The 18032-nt window shown below is 44.3% G+C and overlaps 1 protein-coding gene across 4 annotated transcripts in view; it reads right to left on the bottom strand.

Annotated features, from left to right (window-relative positions):
• LOC124302660 (protein trachealess) overlaps positions 1–18032 on the bottom strand; it is a 174587-nt gene that overhangs the window by 100068 nt on the left and 56487 nt on the right. For 3 of the 4 annotated variants that reach the window (XM_046759047.1, XM_046759043.1, XM_046759042.1), the window contains exon 4: positions 15541–15570. The exons of the other annotated variant lie outside the window; for it this stretch is intronic. In XM_046759047.1, coding sequence (XP_046615003.1) covers positions 15541–15570 — 30 coding nt within the window. The remainder of the gene's footprint in view (positions 1–15540; positions 15571–18032) is intronic. 4 annotated transcript variants of the gene reach the window in all.

Raw genomic sequence — 18032 nt, forward strand, 5'->3', positions numbered from 1 at the left:
GGGGCACAAATACGTTTTCTCGCATTAATTAGGTACTCGAGAAATTAGTATTCATCTGCAAAGTTCATCAATTTTCTGGAGACAGCGCAAAGCGTGACGGCGAGTTTCGTCGGATATTACTCAACCTGCGTGAAATTCGACTGTAAGGTGAGCGAGTCGGTGCAGATCTATACGGATGTAGCAAATATAGCAGTATAGATTCATAGATACAAAAAACAAGATTCCCAGGCTATGGAGTTAAAGCCAGGAAAGCGAGAAGGACGTTGGCTAGAGCGCCGCTCCGCCACGGCTGCGTTAATTAAAATTATAATAAATTACATCGCGATAAGAGGCACGCGTTTATACCGAGGGGTTTACGAGGGCGCGATTAGATGTTTCATCCAGTGAGGCAGCAGCCCGTATTTGAATGAATATTCATTCCCGCGTTGCGGGTCTTCGGCCTGAATTCGTTCACCCAAAATGCGAAAGTTGGCCACGTTTTTTTCTCACAATTTTTTTTCAGTAAATGTAAAAATACGACGGTGAAGTTGTTACTTATTCTCGAGCTCGTCTCGTCATCTGGAAATATTGCTCAAGGATCGGATGCCATCGAATGAGATTCAAATATTCATAGCTGAAATGCGCACACCCGCTACTATACCCAGCAGCCAATAATATTATGCGCAACACCGCGGCGAGGGGACGAATTTATACCTGCGGACAATCTCTAATCCAAACAAGATTCGAGCTGGTATTAGTTTCAACCGGCTAGATATCGCGTTACGAATTTTATCAACATTTTAATGCCCGGATGCAGCACGGTCGTGTATCCAAAAAACGAGGAACCCGACCGAGTCTGTATAATAAATGAACTATCGAATAGATTTGAGACAATGTTTGAAAATTTGACCGTTGAAATTGATTTTTGAAAATTTCTAATTACGACCGATCGTATCGGAATGCATTTCTTCATTTAATCGCTGAGTCGTACCGACATTGCAATTTATAGATCTGGCGATGGCTGCACGTCAACCTCGTTCTCGTCTTATGGTCTTTGGTTTCGGGTGTGTCGCGGGTCCCCTACACGTAGCGAAGAGTGGCGAGTGTCACCCTTTCCAACCCCTACAGCGAACGCCAGGGCTCTTAGCCTTTCGCTCGAAAGCACTCTCTCCAATCTGCCGCAGTATAATTTGCATACATAAGCTATTAAGCAGCTCTTTTCATTTCCTCCCGCTTATGATAGTTTAGTTAGAATAATGTTTTACAAGATTGCAGCGGGAACAATTGCCTCGCCCTCGCGTGTAATATTCCGCCTTTTGATTAATGCTCATCCACCTTTATCTCCGCTTCGCGTTAGGGACGAGTGACGAAACAGCTCCGCAAATGAACTTCGCGCCTCTTTGCCATTACCATACGATCACATTAATACCTGCCCTTTGAATATGAGGCAGAACCGTAAACACCGATTTCCAATCGTCGTTTTTGTTCGGCGTAGTTTTCACCCGGAAACTCGTTGGAAAGAATGGCCACATATGGTACGAAATGTTCGGTACACTTGGTCAAAATTCAAATAGGGTAATATGTGCCGCTTTGTAGAGCAAACAAACGGCGGAAGTCTGCGTTGCCTTTCCGTGCATATTCATCGAACGGTTAATCGCCCGTTAAATTCGCACACGAAAAGGCGTCGGGACGCGTGGCACCGGCTGCGGGAAAAGAGGCGCCGTGGTGCCAGCGGAACCCAGCTTGTATAGGTATAAAGCTAGTCTAGTCGAGGAAAAAAGGAACACACACCAAAGACGCGGGCAAACAAACAGACGAGCTAACGGGGCACTGACAAAGTATCCGTAACCAATCAGATCGAACGGGCCCATTGCTTGGATGGATTCGATTCCAAATCGTCGAAGCGAGGAAATATTTTAATAACCATTAATCTTGTCGGAAGCGCAAGAGCTGGATCATTGGCTAGTACAAGGCGCTGCGCTTATACGCGCAATGCGAACGACCCGAGGGCACTCGGGCATAAATAAGTAGGCTATGCGTATCTGCTTATGCGAAAAGGCACGTGTTTCCTTTTTCCTTTTTTCTAAATCAATTGGATTATTCACTGCATTGAGTGATACGTGGAATAGAACGGAACAGAACGGAATGGAACGCGTCACGAATCTCACGGGGTGGATTAACGCTCTTCAATTCTTTTTTTTGCCCCCCCTCCCCTTATAAATTGCGTGAATGAATTTTATTGATCCAGGCTAAACTGTGAATTGTCGATTGAATTTGGACGACAAGAATTAGAATTCGACACAATTTTCGTTGAACAGAGATCACTGCGAGAAAAATAATTCCTGCAGTATGTTGTCCATCAGCATACAATATTTTATGCATGCATGGGAATGGTAGAAAAAGTTAAAAATTATCATAGCAAATAGTGTACAGCTGCAAGTTGAGAAATAATAAATGATTTTTAATGCCTGAGCATAATAGAGGGGAATTGCGTAAACTTGAGATACACGGATAGCCCCAGAGTCGTGAGAAATAATTTTATAGACTCCGATGTTCGGGTGCCGATGGAATGAGCCAGATCGGTGTCCTGAAAAACAATCCCGGGGATTGTGGCAATCCGTCAAATAAAATTTACGACAACGGTGGGAAAAATGTAAAATATGAGGCATGGCTCGTTTGCGGGTAAAAAACAAATAAATAAATAAAAAATAAATAAAAATCGAGAACGATGAGTAAGTACAAGCTGCTGTCCCGCATCGCAAATCACTTTATAGGTATTCGGTTTTTCACCTGCGGACGACAATTCCCCGCGGACGTATTCCGTCCTGCACCATCGCGAATGGCTTGTCTCGCATAAATTGCGTCCTTAACATTAAAGTGACGAGTGCTCCGGCCGGCCTGAGAGCCCCGCGACCGTAAACTGCAAAGTATCAACTATAAAGATAACAGCCCAAGGCACAATAACCAGCCCGGTATGCCAAGTTTATTTCAGTAGCTCAACAGGCTGCGTCGAACGTAACGCGGTTATAAATACACGCGTCTTTATATTCGCTAATAGGCCGACGTCGGACCCTAGTGTCCATTGATAAGGAAATAAATTATAGAAATGTAAATGTATGGAAATTGTAGACGAGACACTTTTGGTTCCGCTGCACCTGGCCGAGGAAACTCTTCACCGCGACCCATTCTATGGAAGAAGAGACGGAAGGAGAGCTTGCAGAAAAGCTTTTGCTTCCCGTACTTCGCCACCGTCTCTCTGTAAGATGACAACGGCATTTTTATTCACTCAGGGCGCACAGAGTTGTGCTTAAGTATTCAAAGTGGCAGGTGGCACGACCCAATATTGTTTTCAGCCTCGGAATAAAACGAGTTTCTATACCGCAGTTTAGTGAAATAACTCCCGACGTTATCAGCTGCATTAGGTGCCTTTTGATTTTACTTTAAGTTTGTATAATTTTCAAACGATTCGAGTCATGCTTTGAGAACGTAAAATAAAAAAAAATATGAAAAAATTAGTGGAATAAAAAAACGTTCTGACTTTGAAAGGACGAAATATACTCTGAGTACTGTTTACGTTCGCGGTAAATAATGTATATAATGTATTTAAAAAACATGTCACACCTTACATAATTCCCGCTCAAGATTTGTATCTCATAATATTTGCAAAATTATTCTGCATATTTTGGCGTCTTTAAAAATGTCGCTTTCAAAAATGAGTAATTCTTTATATACCATATAGCTATACAGTAATGTATAATGTATAATCTACAAATAGGTTGAAGGTTGTATCAGCGTTAAGAGTATACGATGAATTTTGCAAAGCAAAGAATAAATTCCAAAAACAAAATTAAAAAAGATTCCACATGTTTTACTGGAAAACAAACAACCACGAAAGTGCGCTAAAATGCAGAGGAATTTCAGAATGCGATAGTGAAATGAGGTTAATGACATTTTCAATGTGTTCAACGTGTCGTCTCAAAGCACGCATATAATATATATGCTATAGAACTGTAGCCGAGAGGCACGAGCGTTTAACCGCATAATACTCGTTAATTATGCACATTATCACGCAGCGTACAAATACAACTGTCTTCGTCCGTCGGCGTTGCTCAACTTATAAGAGTGATTCACAGGCTTAAACTATCCCGTGGAAAAGGTAGCCCTACGCGCCTAGCTTGGCTTGTATCTTTCGGTGTAAGAATTAAAGAATAAAAAAAAGTTCGATGTACACATACACAAGATAAATTTCGGAGTTTGTCCAGTCTGGGACAATGAAGAACAACGATTAATTACTACACGGTTCAAGCTGTGACAAATCGTGAATGTAAGAATTCGAACGGACACGCCTTATTTCATGGGTCTTTTGTAAAAAGTCTATAGGTAAAAGGGTGGAGGAGGGGATAAAAATAAATAAACAGAGCCCGTAACCCCACGATGGATGGGAACTCGCGTTTTAATTAATGCCATATACTTCTTTGTAGTTAATAAAGGAAGAAAGAATGAAAGAAAGAAATAAGAGGGGGTCGCGGGTGGAGACAAGGGATAAAAAAGAAGGAGACCGAAAGTAAAACTTCGGGGGAAGCACCCTCTCTCGCATCGTACGTATACCGAAGGAGGAAAAAAATTTCCCGCCATTTCACAGTAATTAAAAGTGTTGCAATAAAGAGAGGAGGGAGGTTCTTTAATTCGTGGCGACTTATATTTATGTGCGTCGGGTTTCTTTCGCTGCACCCCTCGCCCTGCATCGCCTCCCACAACTTCTCCGGCCACGCCTCGCCTTTCTATAATTACGTGTTTAATTACCAATGCTGATGTATGGCCTTCCGGGGACTATTAATTAATCAGCTCTAATCGTCCCTCGAGCGTTTAATATCAGATACATGCATACTTTGGTAATACCTGCATGCCACAGGTGCATCCTCTACCTTCGAGCAAACGATACAACCGCGATCGAAATAATTCCTCCTGGTACTGTATCTTCAATTCCATTCACAGATTTGTCGACAATTTTTTTCCTCTTTCTTATAAGCGTAAATTATTTCGCCAGTCCAAAAATGAGACGATTGCGCAGAAACGATTTTTTCGCGTGAGTCGGTGTCCGTCACGAAACCGAATCGAGTTCAGTAGACGAGGGAAAGAAGCGTAACACAAGAAGTACAAAGGGATTGTGGAATTTTCGCGTACGGGGGGAGGTAATTTTTTTGCGGGGGTGTAAAAAAAAAAAAGTGCGTATACATATATGTTAAAACGGCGAGGAGCGATATACCTGAGCAAGAAATCACTCCAGGGTTACACGAATAGAAACGACCGCGGTTGAGGCAGCGGGCACAGCGGCGGCAGGAAGAGAAACGGTAAAAGGTATAAATCCCACTTAAGGGAGAGAGACTCTGCTCTCTCCGTGCGTCTCTCCGATAGGCGTGTACGGGACGCCGCATACTGCGGGGAAGAGAAGTGAGTAAGTTACGAATAGGGGCGGTTATTCATAAGCAATGGCCTATAAATAACCTAATACACCACTGCGTCACTGAAATATTGAGAGCGACTGGTAAATATTGTATCAGCCAGACGTTATAGGGTGAATCTACATACGGGGCCAATAGGCGGGATGCGGCCTATCGCTTCGGTTGCTATCGCTCCGAGCTTCTCCGCAATCTCTTCTTCTCTCGCGCAGAGATCCAGGTGTCTTCCTTTTTTAAAGAGCCAATGCGGCCGTCGATCGTAAAAATTATTTACTCTATCGGCTCGCATCGGCTGGACAATCAACGGAAATTATTTCTCGTGTATAAATCGAGGGCGTTAGATTCAAGATGTAACGAGATCGTAGCCGATCATCCGCGATCGCTCGATCAATCCTTACAAGTCTGCAATATGGCGCAAGAATTTCTTTTCGGCATTTCTATTTCCAATTTATTTATCTAGTAACCGTGATATGAACACGGATCGAAAGTCGTAGGTATACAACGGATTCTTTCATCCAACGATACATTTCTTTCAAACGCCAATTCCAGCACCGATTCAAAGGACAGAGAGTTGCGCAGAGCAGCCAGGCTCTCGGGTAATAAGACTCAAGGCGATTCACGTCGCTCGCATTCCAATGAGCCCAGAGTATTCTGTTGTAACAGAAATCCTAATAAAGCAGGCGCGTCAATCTCGGGTGTATATTGCAGGTTCAGGAATGATCGCTGTCGATGAGGATCGAATTTAGTCGAGCAAGAACCTGATTCACCGATTATCCTTCTATACCTTACACGTCGAGTGTGAAATGCGTGAATACGCACATCTCGGTATCGCCTAATAACAAGCTTCTTTCTCAAAAACGCCTGTTCGCGATTATACGAGGGTTACGTGTTGCTAAGTGAACGCACCTTATGAAATATCTCAGGCTAATATCCGCTCGACGTTAAGTACATGGCCGATAAATCCATACCGCGATACGGAAATGGAAATATATTAGATCGTACCGGCGATTCGTATTGAACTTGATCGGGCGTTGCTCGTGTAATTAAAGTCGACGGTGAAGCCGTTCATCAGGAATACCGGTTATCTTCTATCCCTTCATATAACGATATCCCTAACTAATCACTATGCGCTTTGATCGCTGAGGAACTTACGGCGAGTGAGAAATGCGACATTATTCGTTAAATCCTTGGTCTTCCGAATACCTAACTTCCACTCGCCGGAAGTAAAAAAGCTATTAAAATTTACAATCGATTCTACCCCCTAGAACTCAGTCTCTCCGCCTCTGCCCCCCTCCCCTCCCCCCTCTCTCGCTCTCTCTCTCTCTCTCTCTGTCTCTCTGTGTATCGACCTGCGAAGTAATTCGATTTCGCGAAACGCAGTCGGACAACTTTGCAAATCAACGATAAATCGAAAAACAAAAGAAAGAACAAAGAAGAAATCAGACCTGTACTCATTAATATCGAGCAGATTGTCCAGGGAGCTCTGCCCAATTAAAGCGACCCTTTAATGTATGCATCGAGTTTGTGTCTTGCGGCATTGAGGAAGAACGGACCTCAGGAGGGAGTTAGGAGTGAGGAGGGTGGAAGGACAAATTCAAGACTCGAGGTGTCAAGTGTAGCAGTCGGGGTGGCGCGATTCGAGAGGGTGGCCAAGATCCGACTCGTCAATTCTCAGACCAATCTGCTGATGCAGATTAGGTTGCAGGACTCGCGCAATTCGCCTATCCTATATCCCTGGGGCGCTCTGTTAACCCGTCCACATCTCGCCTCGTCTAGCACGGTTCGCGATTATTATCAAATTGCACGGGTGACTATCGTTTGCTCGGAAAGAATGTACCCGGGCTCGATTAATTTACGAGTGATTTTTTCCACACCCTGCGGTACGAATTTCACACGCACCAAGCTAATTCAACACCTCGAATGACGATCCGCACGATCTCTATAAACGACACGCAAATATGTATGTATGAAAATGAGATACAAAGTCAAAGGGCCAATATCTGTCGATTTCACCGCGACCTACGACCCTCCGGGAATCGACGTCTCCCTCCCACCCCGCCCCTCGATCCGGCGACGCCTCTCCGACGTAATAGTGATTGCATTCGCCGTCCTCGCCTTTTCCGATCAGTTTTATTCGATAGTCATTAGGGGTTGCCCTCCTCCCATTATAGGCCCTAGCCTTTCAAAGGGGGGATCCTTTGTTTATTAACTCTATCCCGTAAATTTTTATTTCTCCCGCTGTGACGACAACGCGGTGCCAATTTACCGATCTCACCCCTCGCGAAGGACTCGTGTTTTAGAACTTGAAAGATTTTCACGATCGATATCGAAATTCAGGGTCACCGGTAGTGTTTTATAACGATTCAAAAAAAAAAATCGAACGGTGGACAAATAAATCTGGGATTGAAAATAATTTTTACTAAAAAGTTTTCAATTTTTCGTTGTGGAATATTCAACATGGCGTCCAAAAAATATATAACCTAGAAATTATTCTATAAAAAATAAAAATAAAACAAACAAAAAAAAAACTACCAGCACCCCTTAATTGTGATATAAAGCACTGAAACTTTGGATCTTCTTTTCTTCTTCTTCTTTTTTCAAGGTTGACTTAAGATTTTTCAAGTTGGACCATAAACATTTTTTTGAACGGTCAGTCTATTGTACATATTATGTTTTAAAATCCTCATTGTATTTTTAAATCTGAGTATATTTGTTGAAGTTAATTTGCTTACGGGAATACAAGATTATATCGATTCGTAGCTTTGTATCGAATCCTCTTTAAAATCTTTTGCGGCTAACTGCGCCGTTTCTCGATTGTTAACAAGTGGATGGCATAAGGACTAAACAAATGTGTCAGAGTGACGAAAGGATCGAGCAGAAAGTAAAGAGAAGATGCCGCCTGAAATCGACGGCGAGTTCTTCGAACCGAGATCACTTCTTTCGAGTATCGATATGTCATAAAGTAGGTATAGATTGGACGGAGGACGAGCGCGTTATGACGCGATGAAACGAGGCTGCAAGAGAGATGCGCGATAACTGACAATAAATAATTAGAGATGACATATCTGCGAGCTGAAAGCCGCACTCGTCGACTAAGATTGACCATACCTGGAAGTGACATTAATTTCTTGCCGCCTGCCCACGACGCTGCAGATTCTCCCGAGGGAGAGCCACCAGGTATATAGTATTACGTACATAGATACCTGTGCCGTGAGAGAGAAAGAGAGAGAAATAAAGAGAGACGAAGGGAGAATTGTACTGGTAAGTTTCACTGTTATAATTGCCGGCCTTCGCCGTGCGTCTGGGACTATACATAGACCTGCATCAGGTATTTGAAAATATTTCTGTACTCCCGGATAATCAACTTCGATCACTTACTCGCAAACACGATCGGAATTGCAATTATTTTACGGCTGTTTCTTTTACACTGTACTCAAGAACTGCGCGAATTGACCAAACCTATATTGATTCAGGGCGATAATTACAGCGATAGATCAGATTGATCGCCTCTTCTTATACGGCTAAAATCGTCGAGAAGAAAACATTCCGCGAAATCCGCTGTATTGACGAGAATACTGAAACGCTCCTTCACTCCTGCTACAGACATGCACTTTCGTTAAGCTTATTTTGAAACAGTTTGTCCCAGTGGATTCGCATTATTGCATTCCCGAGTTCGCTTCGCTTCAAATAGCATTTTGGATCATTTTTAACAGTCTTCAAGTCTCGCAGTATTCTAAACTCTCATTCCAATCTCATATATGCATTCGAAAACGTTGGATGATTCCGGAACCAAAGATGTATGGATGAGAATAAAGGGCGGTACAATTTTCTGTTTAGCATACAAACTTACAGTCAAGTTTGAGAAATCTACAACAATAGATCGTACCGTCGATTAGATCTTGCGCAGATATCGAAGTTCGTTTCTCGACGGAGACGTTTTTTGGTCCGAGCAAGTTTAAAGCGGGTAGATAAAATATTGAAATTACCTATACGTAACTCGCCTACGTTTCTCGCAATTTCATTGCTGACCGAACCGCTAGTCGACGTATAAACATGATCAGGTGAAACCGTGCGCGGTTTACAGATGAGAATCTATTAATTTTCAGGAATCGAATCACGCCTAGCACTTTGATTTGACTGGGGTTAAACGAGCGGTCGACACGGCAGCATTCGGGTAAATTGATGCGAGGAAATCTTAACATAAAGCAGCGTCGTTCCTCACGCGGAAGTCTAGTCGAGCTGACAAAAGTTGGGGACTTTGGTATATAAGCAGATTTACACCCCCACCTTTCCATTATCCGTCTTTCGCCCGCGGGGATATTAATTTCAGAGGCGCGAGCCGCAGACTCAGGATACGTCAAAAATCTCAAACATTTCTCGTGCGAGTCCGAATCACGAGGGTTCGAACATTCGACTCTTTTCAGAAATAACTGCCTCATAGACCCGGGGAAATTCTTATTCGTCAAATGGAGAGCAGAGCGTCCTGCGGCACAAGTGTTGGTGATCTCGAGGCTCCAGCGGACTCGGACCGAAATGCCGCAGGGGCGACCGCAACGAGGACATCGGTTACGGTGAGGGCATCGTCGGAACGCTCCCCTGTTCTTTCAAGATAACAATAAGCCGCTAATCCCGGAGCAGTTGCATCCCGACCGCACAAGGAGCGCGATGAAAAATGTAAAAATCTAGGAAACCACCGTGGCGTGACAGTTCAATACATTTTAAATGCGTTCCGGTGAATTTGCGGGGGCGATCAACCCCCGTAGGTCACCCCAAATATGCTCCAGTCTCCCCGCACGTTATTTATTGTCAGATTTATGGAATAAATGAATCCACTATAAAGCCGCGGACCGAAGCTGCAGTTCTCCGTTTCTCCGTCATAGGATATATGAATGTTTAAAACGTATCACACGCGTGCCTGGGTAACTCTACAGACGTGTTTTTTTTTATGGGCACTCTCCGTGCGGTATGCCAATAGATAATGTTCCAAAAAAGTGCAAAAATTTCGACGCGTCTTCTCCATTATAGGTACCCAAACAGTCCAATGAATTGAAAGAATTGCCTTGAAGTCGATAATAACTATGTCTGTAATTTGTGAGTCAGCTATTTTCAGTTACAGCGCTAATATCTAATAACAAGCGAGTCGTAGCAGGTACCGAAGGAATATTACAATTTCATACAGAGTTCATCACGTAACTTGTGACTAGAGTCGAACACAAGAGAACACATATGTAGTTTAATAAGTGAGACAATAAAAGTTGGTCTTCTTCAAGACTGTACTGCATCATCCCCTTTGAATGAAACACACTCGACGCTACGCGTCTTCGAAGAAGAAGAAGAAGAAGAAGAAGAAGCCCAAAGTGCCATAAGAGCCTGCTCACACCTCGCACCTCGAATCTCAATTCTCAAGGTATCTCTATTGCAGCCACGGGGCTGAGTTTATCCCAATAAGAGGCTATAGCCGGCTTATCGGATCCTGGATTTGCGGCACTATGGCGTTCATCGCCTCCCAGCCCTCCTTTGACCCATCCCATATCCCGACGTACCCTTCCTTCGATTCTATTCTATTCCGCCCGAAACCTCTCGATCGTTGTTCTTTTTCCTAACCTCCCTCTCTCATCTAGTCTACGGATGTAGATTCCCTTCAAAGTTCCAGGGTTAATATCACGCCGGCGCTGTTCCTCCGCAATATGCGTTGAATGTTTAGTTTTTGCGCAAAGTCAACCGAGCGAATTGCCGCCCTGGATGACGACGTCGACGCGGAAGGAGGCTGTATTATGACTTGATTATTCCTGTGGATAAGTACGGAGGGGGATGCCAAGTTGACTTCAACCCCTTTCTCTGTTTAACCGAGAAGACTGCAGAGCGAGGAAAGAAAAACAAAGTTGTAATCCAGCCCCGGGCTCTTACAAGCCTGAGGAAGACCTCAATTCATCCGCTCGGCCGGAGCTTGTCTGCCAACCAAAGTATATATATTTTTTCTCGACCCCAACCAGACAGAGACTAAGTAGCCGAAATGACACGGGGAGCCTCTCCTTCCCTCCGATAAAAATTTATTATTTAGCCTGACCAACCGCGTCGGTCCGTTCCTGCAGGGCAACGGGTGCAGTTACACGAATGACACACTGGCTGTTAAGGGTCAGCGCGACAAGTCAGCAAATCCTTTTTCTTTCGGGCAGTACAAGGTACATGACATCCCGTCTACTACACAAAGGGAAAATTGATAATATCACCAGTCGGCGAACCGCGATACAACGAGGCAACGAAACCCTCGCTGCAAGCTCCCCATTGGTCCGTGAAGCTCGTTCCTCTTTCTCTAGGTTGCTGACGTCATGGACATCCGATAATTCACTACGCGGATTCGTCCAAATTTCTGACTAAAATAAGATGATTCGGTCAGCAATTTTTGTCGACAAAAATCCTGGACAAAATAAAGCTTCTGAAAAGTTTTCACGGATCTTTAATCAGACCTAGATCATGCTAGGACCGAGTATTGAGTGGAAGGGAAGAAAAGTTGAATTCTAGACTGCGGTGCGGAGGAGGCGGGAGAATGAACGACCCTCTCAAGTTTTGGAATGCTTTTATACGCCACGTCGGTATGAGATTCTTTCAGTACATGTCGATTTAAAATGGCTTTAAAAGGCGAACGGGGGTTGCTGAAATTGTACCAGCGAGACGAGGATGTGGAACAATATACAATAAGCCGTGAACTCCTCGCTCGACGACGCCGGTTTAATAAAAAGATCGCATCGGATAAAGAAGATGTTGAAATTACATTCAGCGAGTCCCTCGCTAGCTGCATGGATGCCGTTACCCGTAAACACCAAATTTGCACCGCGCTTAAGGGGACGCTGTGCTCGATTTTGACGCGGACTCAGATATCTTTGAATATCCAACTCCACGGAGCACGAACGCAAAAACAGGAATACTTGACAGCTGAATTCCACATGCAATTCTGAACAAAAATACACACCAATACATTTTGGTTTCATGCAAAAATAAAGAAATATAACATAATGCCTTATCCCTTTGGAGCTGTTTTACAGCTAGTCTCAGCTGCGAATCTGCTGCCTCAAAGCCAACATACATTCATATGAAAAAATTCCGTTCGACATAGTAAGGCAGCTGCTCTAGATCGGTGAGAATTAAATACCGATCGGTTGGCTGGTGGAGCCCGGATTATTTCACACGTTCAACTTCGCTGCGATCGAGAGAGCTTTGATTTATCGACGGCTGGTTGGGTCGATTGCCCGTTAAGTGAATTCAAGCGGAATTCTTTGTGTTTGAAATGGTCATGTATAAGTTATCAGGTTGCGCCTAGTACACCATTTCAAGAAGTTCCTTGTCGCGCGTGAAATCGAGATAACTAAACATTTGCTCCCGCCGGTAGAATTTGTAAATGGAAGACGAAATATGGAAGATGTAAGATGAAAGAGTCGGTGTAGTTTCGGCCGGTGGATCGTCAAAGGTGGTGAAACTACAAGAGTAGAGAGAGAGAGAGAGAGACAGAGAGAGAGAGAGAGGGAGAGAGAGAGAAAAAAAGAAAGAGAGAGAGAGAGCGAACGAGTGAAGTCCTACGGTGGACAAGGGACAAGGGACACCGCGGATAGAAGGAACATAAGGGACAAGCAGGGGACAACGACAAGGGACGTAGGGCGGTTTGGGGCGGGGGGCAGATGTCAGAGACAGGTCTTTGACCCGTTTTAAAGAGAGAGAGAGAGAGAGAGAGAAAAGCGGGGAGAGGAGAGGCGGGAGGAGGTGGCCAGGCCCAAACGCAGTCGGGCCCAGGCGAAGAGAAGAGGCCCACGGGGACAACTCATTTGGAAAACAAAAGCATTCATTGGTGAAGGATTATAATGTATACACGACTTGAGAGAGGCCGTGGAAGTATAAGTACCCGCCAACTAAAATCGCACTCCATGACGCGCACCCATTTACCAGCTTACCATTTTTACATAATCGCGTTTAAACGTCGATTAATATTTATGTGATAATAACCCGTTGGCTCAGGAATTTTCTTACCATTAAACCATACTTTTATATACATGTAATGTTCATGCATTATGGAGGCGAAAACGTAGGTACAACCTCAAGTCTGTATTACATACATATAATACCGATCGTGTACACGAGGCACAATTATTTTTTCCATTTATATAACCCACACGAGAATATATATGTTCAGTATGTACGTACGTTCCCCGCTCGAGTAAATTTTTCCCCCCTTCCTCCTTTTTTCCGTATTGTTTGTGCTCTTTCTCTTCCGTCCAACCATTTAGCCGAAAGTACAAACTTAAAAACTCTGTCTGTCTATCCAAATATTTTCGGAGGCTCAGCCAGAGATCCAAACATTTATCCACTCGCTCCGAAACGAGCAAGCGATTATCTCTAGCGTGGTCTTTGTTAAAATTTTAAGAAACGAGTGTCGAGTGGACCCCTCAGCCTCTAATGTCGGTATACAAGGTTCCCACGTGCCGCGGCCGTGTCCAATCCAGCCTGACCCCTCGATTTGGCGCCAGGCCCAAGGCAGTGCCCCTCGGCTAGCCAAAGCTACCTGTTTTCACTAAAAATTGTTTTGCCCGATGGCGGCCGAATACTTCAATCATATTATCCAGTCTCTTCACCTAATCGTAAGCATTGACCGAATACAATTTTTCAATTTCTGTGTAAAATATATGAAAGGTGTCTTCATCTTCGCCATTTTCCGCCAATGTAGGTGCGGAAATTTTTCGTCGATTTATCAAAGCGCTAAGACACGTTTGAGAATTGGCTTCGAGAGCAATATCAATTGCTGCAATGAATATGACAGGGGTACGTTTTCTTTCGGGCTCGATTTATACCGATTCGCTGATTTATGCTAAGAGCTAGAGTCCCGCGTGAAGTGCAGGATGGGTATCGAAATATCACATACGCCGCGATGCGATGGGGTAGAAACTGTAATATACCGAAGCGAGAAAGAAAATCTACTTGCTTACGAAGTTAAATTACAGACACGTTCGTGGTCCCATATTCCCAGTAGGTAAGACAGGTATGCAGCAAAATAATTGGCATTATTATCCAACCCCCATTCCCTCATTCGCTGCTACCTCCGTAATGATTATATTTGCCTACCCGGCTGAAATTTTGCGTCATTTACATTCTTAATAGAATTATTATTAGTACGCTCCGCGCAGGTCACTTATCGGCCCAATTACTCTGCTGCCAGAACCGCTGCGGGAAAAGAAGAAGGGAGAAGGAGGAGGAGGGGAACCGGAGATGCGGGACCGTCATTATTATTTTTGCGATATACTCTGCGAAATCATAGAGGCGGTCGCGCCATCCTCGCAGCCCGACCCTAAAAAAAGTTAATTGTCGAGTAGCGTAATAATTACTTGGGAGTTGTTGGGCCCACGCTGCTGGGCCAGCTTCGGCCTCTCGCATCTTCTTCCACAGCTTTTCCTACGTATGTATAATATCGCGCAAACGTGTAACCACACATCGTACGCGTACTCCGCAAGTATAATATAATAAATTCACGACAGTGAGTTTGCGGGGAATAGAAAACAAAGTCCATCTATTCGACTGGACGATCCCGTTCAGCAGTTTGCATCTTATGTCAATTCAAGTACACGTACGTTTGACTCGTAATCTCACTATGCAGTGTTGGTTCATTTCCAATCTGTTACACGAGTTCCAAGTCTGGTGATTTTTCATTCGGATTCTTGTATCGAAAATAAAAGGATCTTTATCACAAAAATCGTAGTTATGGGTCTCAGGGTCTGTTACATTGGAAAAAAACCAACGCTGATTATTCGCGAAGTGGAATTATCAGTCATTATGATGTTCTCAGAGAATTGTTTGTGTCACCTTCTTCGAAATCTCAATTGCGATGGTCAGATATATTTTTTATTGTCCTTCCGTTTCCACGAAGATACAACGTGATTAGAAGTAGCCCGAATATCGACGAATTTACGTGAATAGAATGAAAGTAATTTGGCAGCAGAGGAGCCATTCAGTACGATGCAACTATTATTCGAAATACGATAAATTCGCGAGTCACGATTGCGAGTTATATAAGTATAATTACGTATAACAGGTACATGCAGTTGACAAAAAATTAGCATACCTTTCGAACGCGTAGTGTCTCTCCTCAAATCTGTAACACAATAAATATAAATCGTCACTACATCGGTAGAAAAAGTGACATTATTACGATGATCGCACTGACAGATGATAGTTTACAATCGACCCGATCTTCACTACTGTAATATGTGATCATTCGATTCCAGCTAACTGAAACTTGCTCTGTGCCTGGATGTATACATATAATATTGTGAAGAAGTAGCGAGGGAGGCAGAGCAAAAGGGGAAGAAGAGGGGAGAGTATAGTCTGGAGCCTGAACGGGGGATAAGACCACAAACATTATTTTGAACCGCTAGGTAGTTGTTATCCATATAGGTAGGCGCATAATGACTACCAGTGCAGTTAGGGCTAATTCCGAAGCCCATATTATCGTCTTCGAATCAACTTTTCCACATCTTGGCGTTTAGTAGATTAGGCAATTTTATAAAGTTGTTACGCGTAATCACGCCAGCAGGTATTATAAGACGTCTGGGCATTATACGATACGTCAGGATTACGTATATATATATATATACTTATGTATATACATATATGCAGGTGTACATCCACTTGAAGTAGGATAAATTTTGATAGTACGGGAGCAAACCGAAGCGATACGTACTGATCGTGAAATTCGGCCGCAGTCTTCACGAATAATTCGATGAAAGGAAAAGTCGTGTGAAATGGGTGTATTCGAAGTGATCCTTCAATTTTCGGAACCATAAATATAACTCGGGCTGCAGTTTGGTATCGGGCATGACAGCTGTGGTGGAGGGACTGACGTACACGAGGCACGTTATTCGTCGCTAAACCAGCTTTTTCTACAGGGTCAAGCTACAGGGACTTAGCTTTGCGCTGGTTTTTCGAGGGCGGCTCGACTCGCCGCGCGCGTTTTAACGGGCAAGTGAAGAAGCCGCGAGCCAGCCGGCCCCGGACAAACCAGGAATGCCGGGGCGAGCACCGATAAAAACCGAATCAAATATCTTCCGATCAGGTCCGCGCTTGCCGTCCTAATGAAAATGCCCCGCGAAGCGTCTCTCGGCTGCCCCAGTTTGTCCCTTGGTGTATCGGGAGCACCGTTTGAACGATCCTAAACGCGGTTTTGCGTTACGAGGTCTTCTGCACCGAGCACCGGTGTCTCGGCGATGTCGTTCGGTGGTTGTTAGGATCTCGCGTGTCGTTTTCTTTGCTTCTGTTTTTCCTTTTTACCTTTTTTTCGCCCCTCTTTTGCGTCCCGTATACAAGAACCCGATTCCGTAACTTCGAACTTGTATAATTTTCAAGTCCTGAATAAAGGCACAACAGCGCACACTAAAATTCCAACAACGCAATGTAGCGGTTGTAAGGGATCGAATCATGGAGTCTCTATGGGTAATTGGTTGACGTCCAAAACCAGCGGTACTCGATACAAAATTCCTTTCATACGATTGAACAAAATTTTTCACCGAAGTCCGAAGTGATTTTCTACAAACCGGGGGTTACCGCTTATCCTAACAATAAGATCTCCGTTAATTTTTTCGGTAAAGTGAGCAAATCGTGTAAACATCCACGAACTCACGTGGCGAGATATCGAGCTTGAAACCTGATGCTTACGTTTGTGATTAATCAAGTTTTCAGTTGAATTCGAAGTTATTTGACCTATGATTTGTATAACTAAAAACGAGGTGTCATCATGCTATTGAATTTGATGAACGAGAATCCGTGTTCAAACCATATAAATCGTTCGTGGATAGATTTATCTTTCTGGTTGATTCAACATAAATTAAAAAGAAAGCATACATTTGAGAGCCGTGTACATTAATGATCGACGGACCAAACAGTTGCGTCGACCATTACGGGGAACACCAGCTGAATCGGATGCGGAGATGGAGACCAGAGACTCTCGCGGCTGCATCAGCGAGATGAGGAGAGAAAAAGAAGAAGAGAAAGAGAGAAGAAAAAAGAAGAAGAGGAAGAAAGAGAAAAAAAGACGGCATAGGTTTTTCGGATGAGCATACAAGAGACACACGCGTCGGACGTTATCGTGTAAATCAAATCGATCATTTCACGCGTGAACGACACGTCCCTCGGCTCCTGGAGCAGGGCGTATTTGTTGGGTTCGATCCCGGCGCCCGGTATACGAAACGGTAGGCTAGGCACGTGAAGAGAACATGTGCTTCCGCGGCTCCACGTGAGCTGAAGGCTAACTCCAAAGGCTAAATCCGAGAGTGGAGCAGGCCGCCGGCCGCCGGCGCTCGGTGGCAACGCCTCGTGGATGCTGTGGTCCAGCATGGGGCTGCTGCCCGAGAACCGACCGCACGTCTACTTCGGCGCGTGACCCAGCTGCTCGGGGCGACGAGCCCCGCGTCCGCGTTACGTCATTCACACAAACCTGCGGAGACCCCCGCGGCGTGACCTGGTGCCGGAAGGATCGACCGAGCCACCTGCTGCACCCCTGCCTTTATTAGTGTGGGAGAAAGAAATTTCATTACCTCGAATCGACGTACTTGTGAAGAA

This window comes from Neodiprion virginianus, chromosome 4 (genome assembly GCF_021901495.1).
Source record: "Neodiprion virginianus isolate iyNeoVirg1 chromosome 4, iyNeoVirg1.1, whole genome shotgun sequence".
Lineage (NCBI taxonomy): Eukaryota > Metazoa > Arthropoda > Insecta > Hymenoptera > Diprionidae > Neodiprion > Neodiprion virginianus.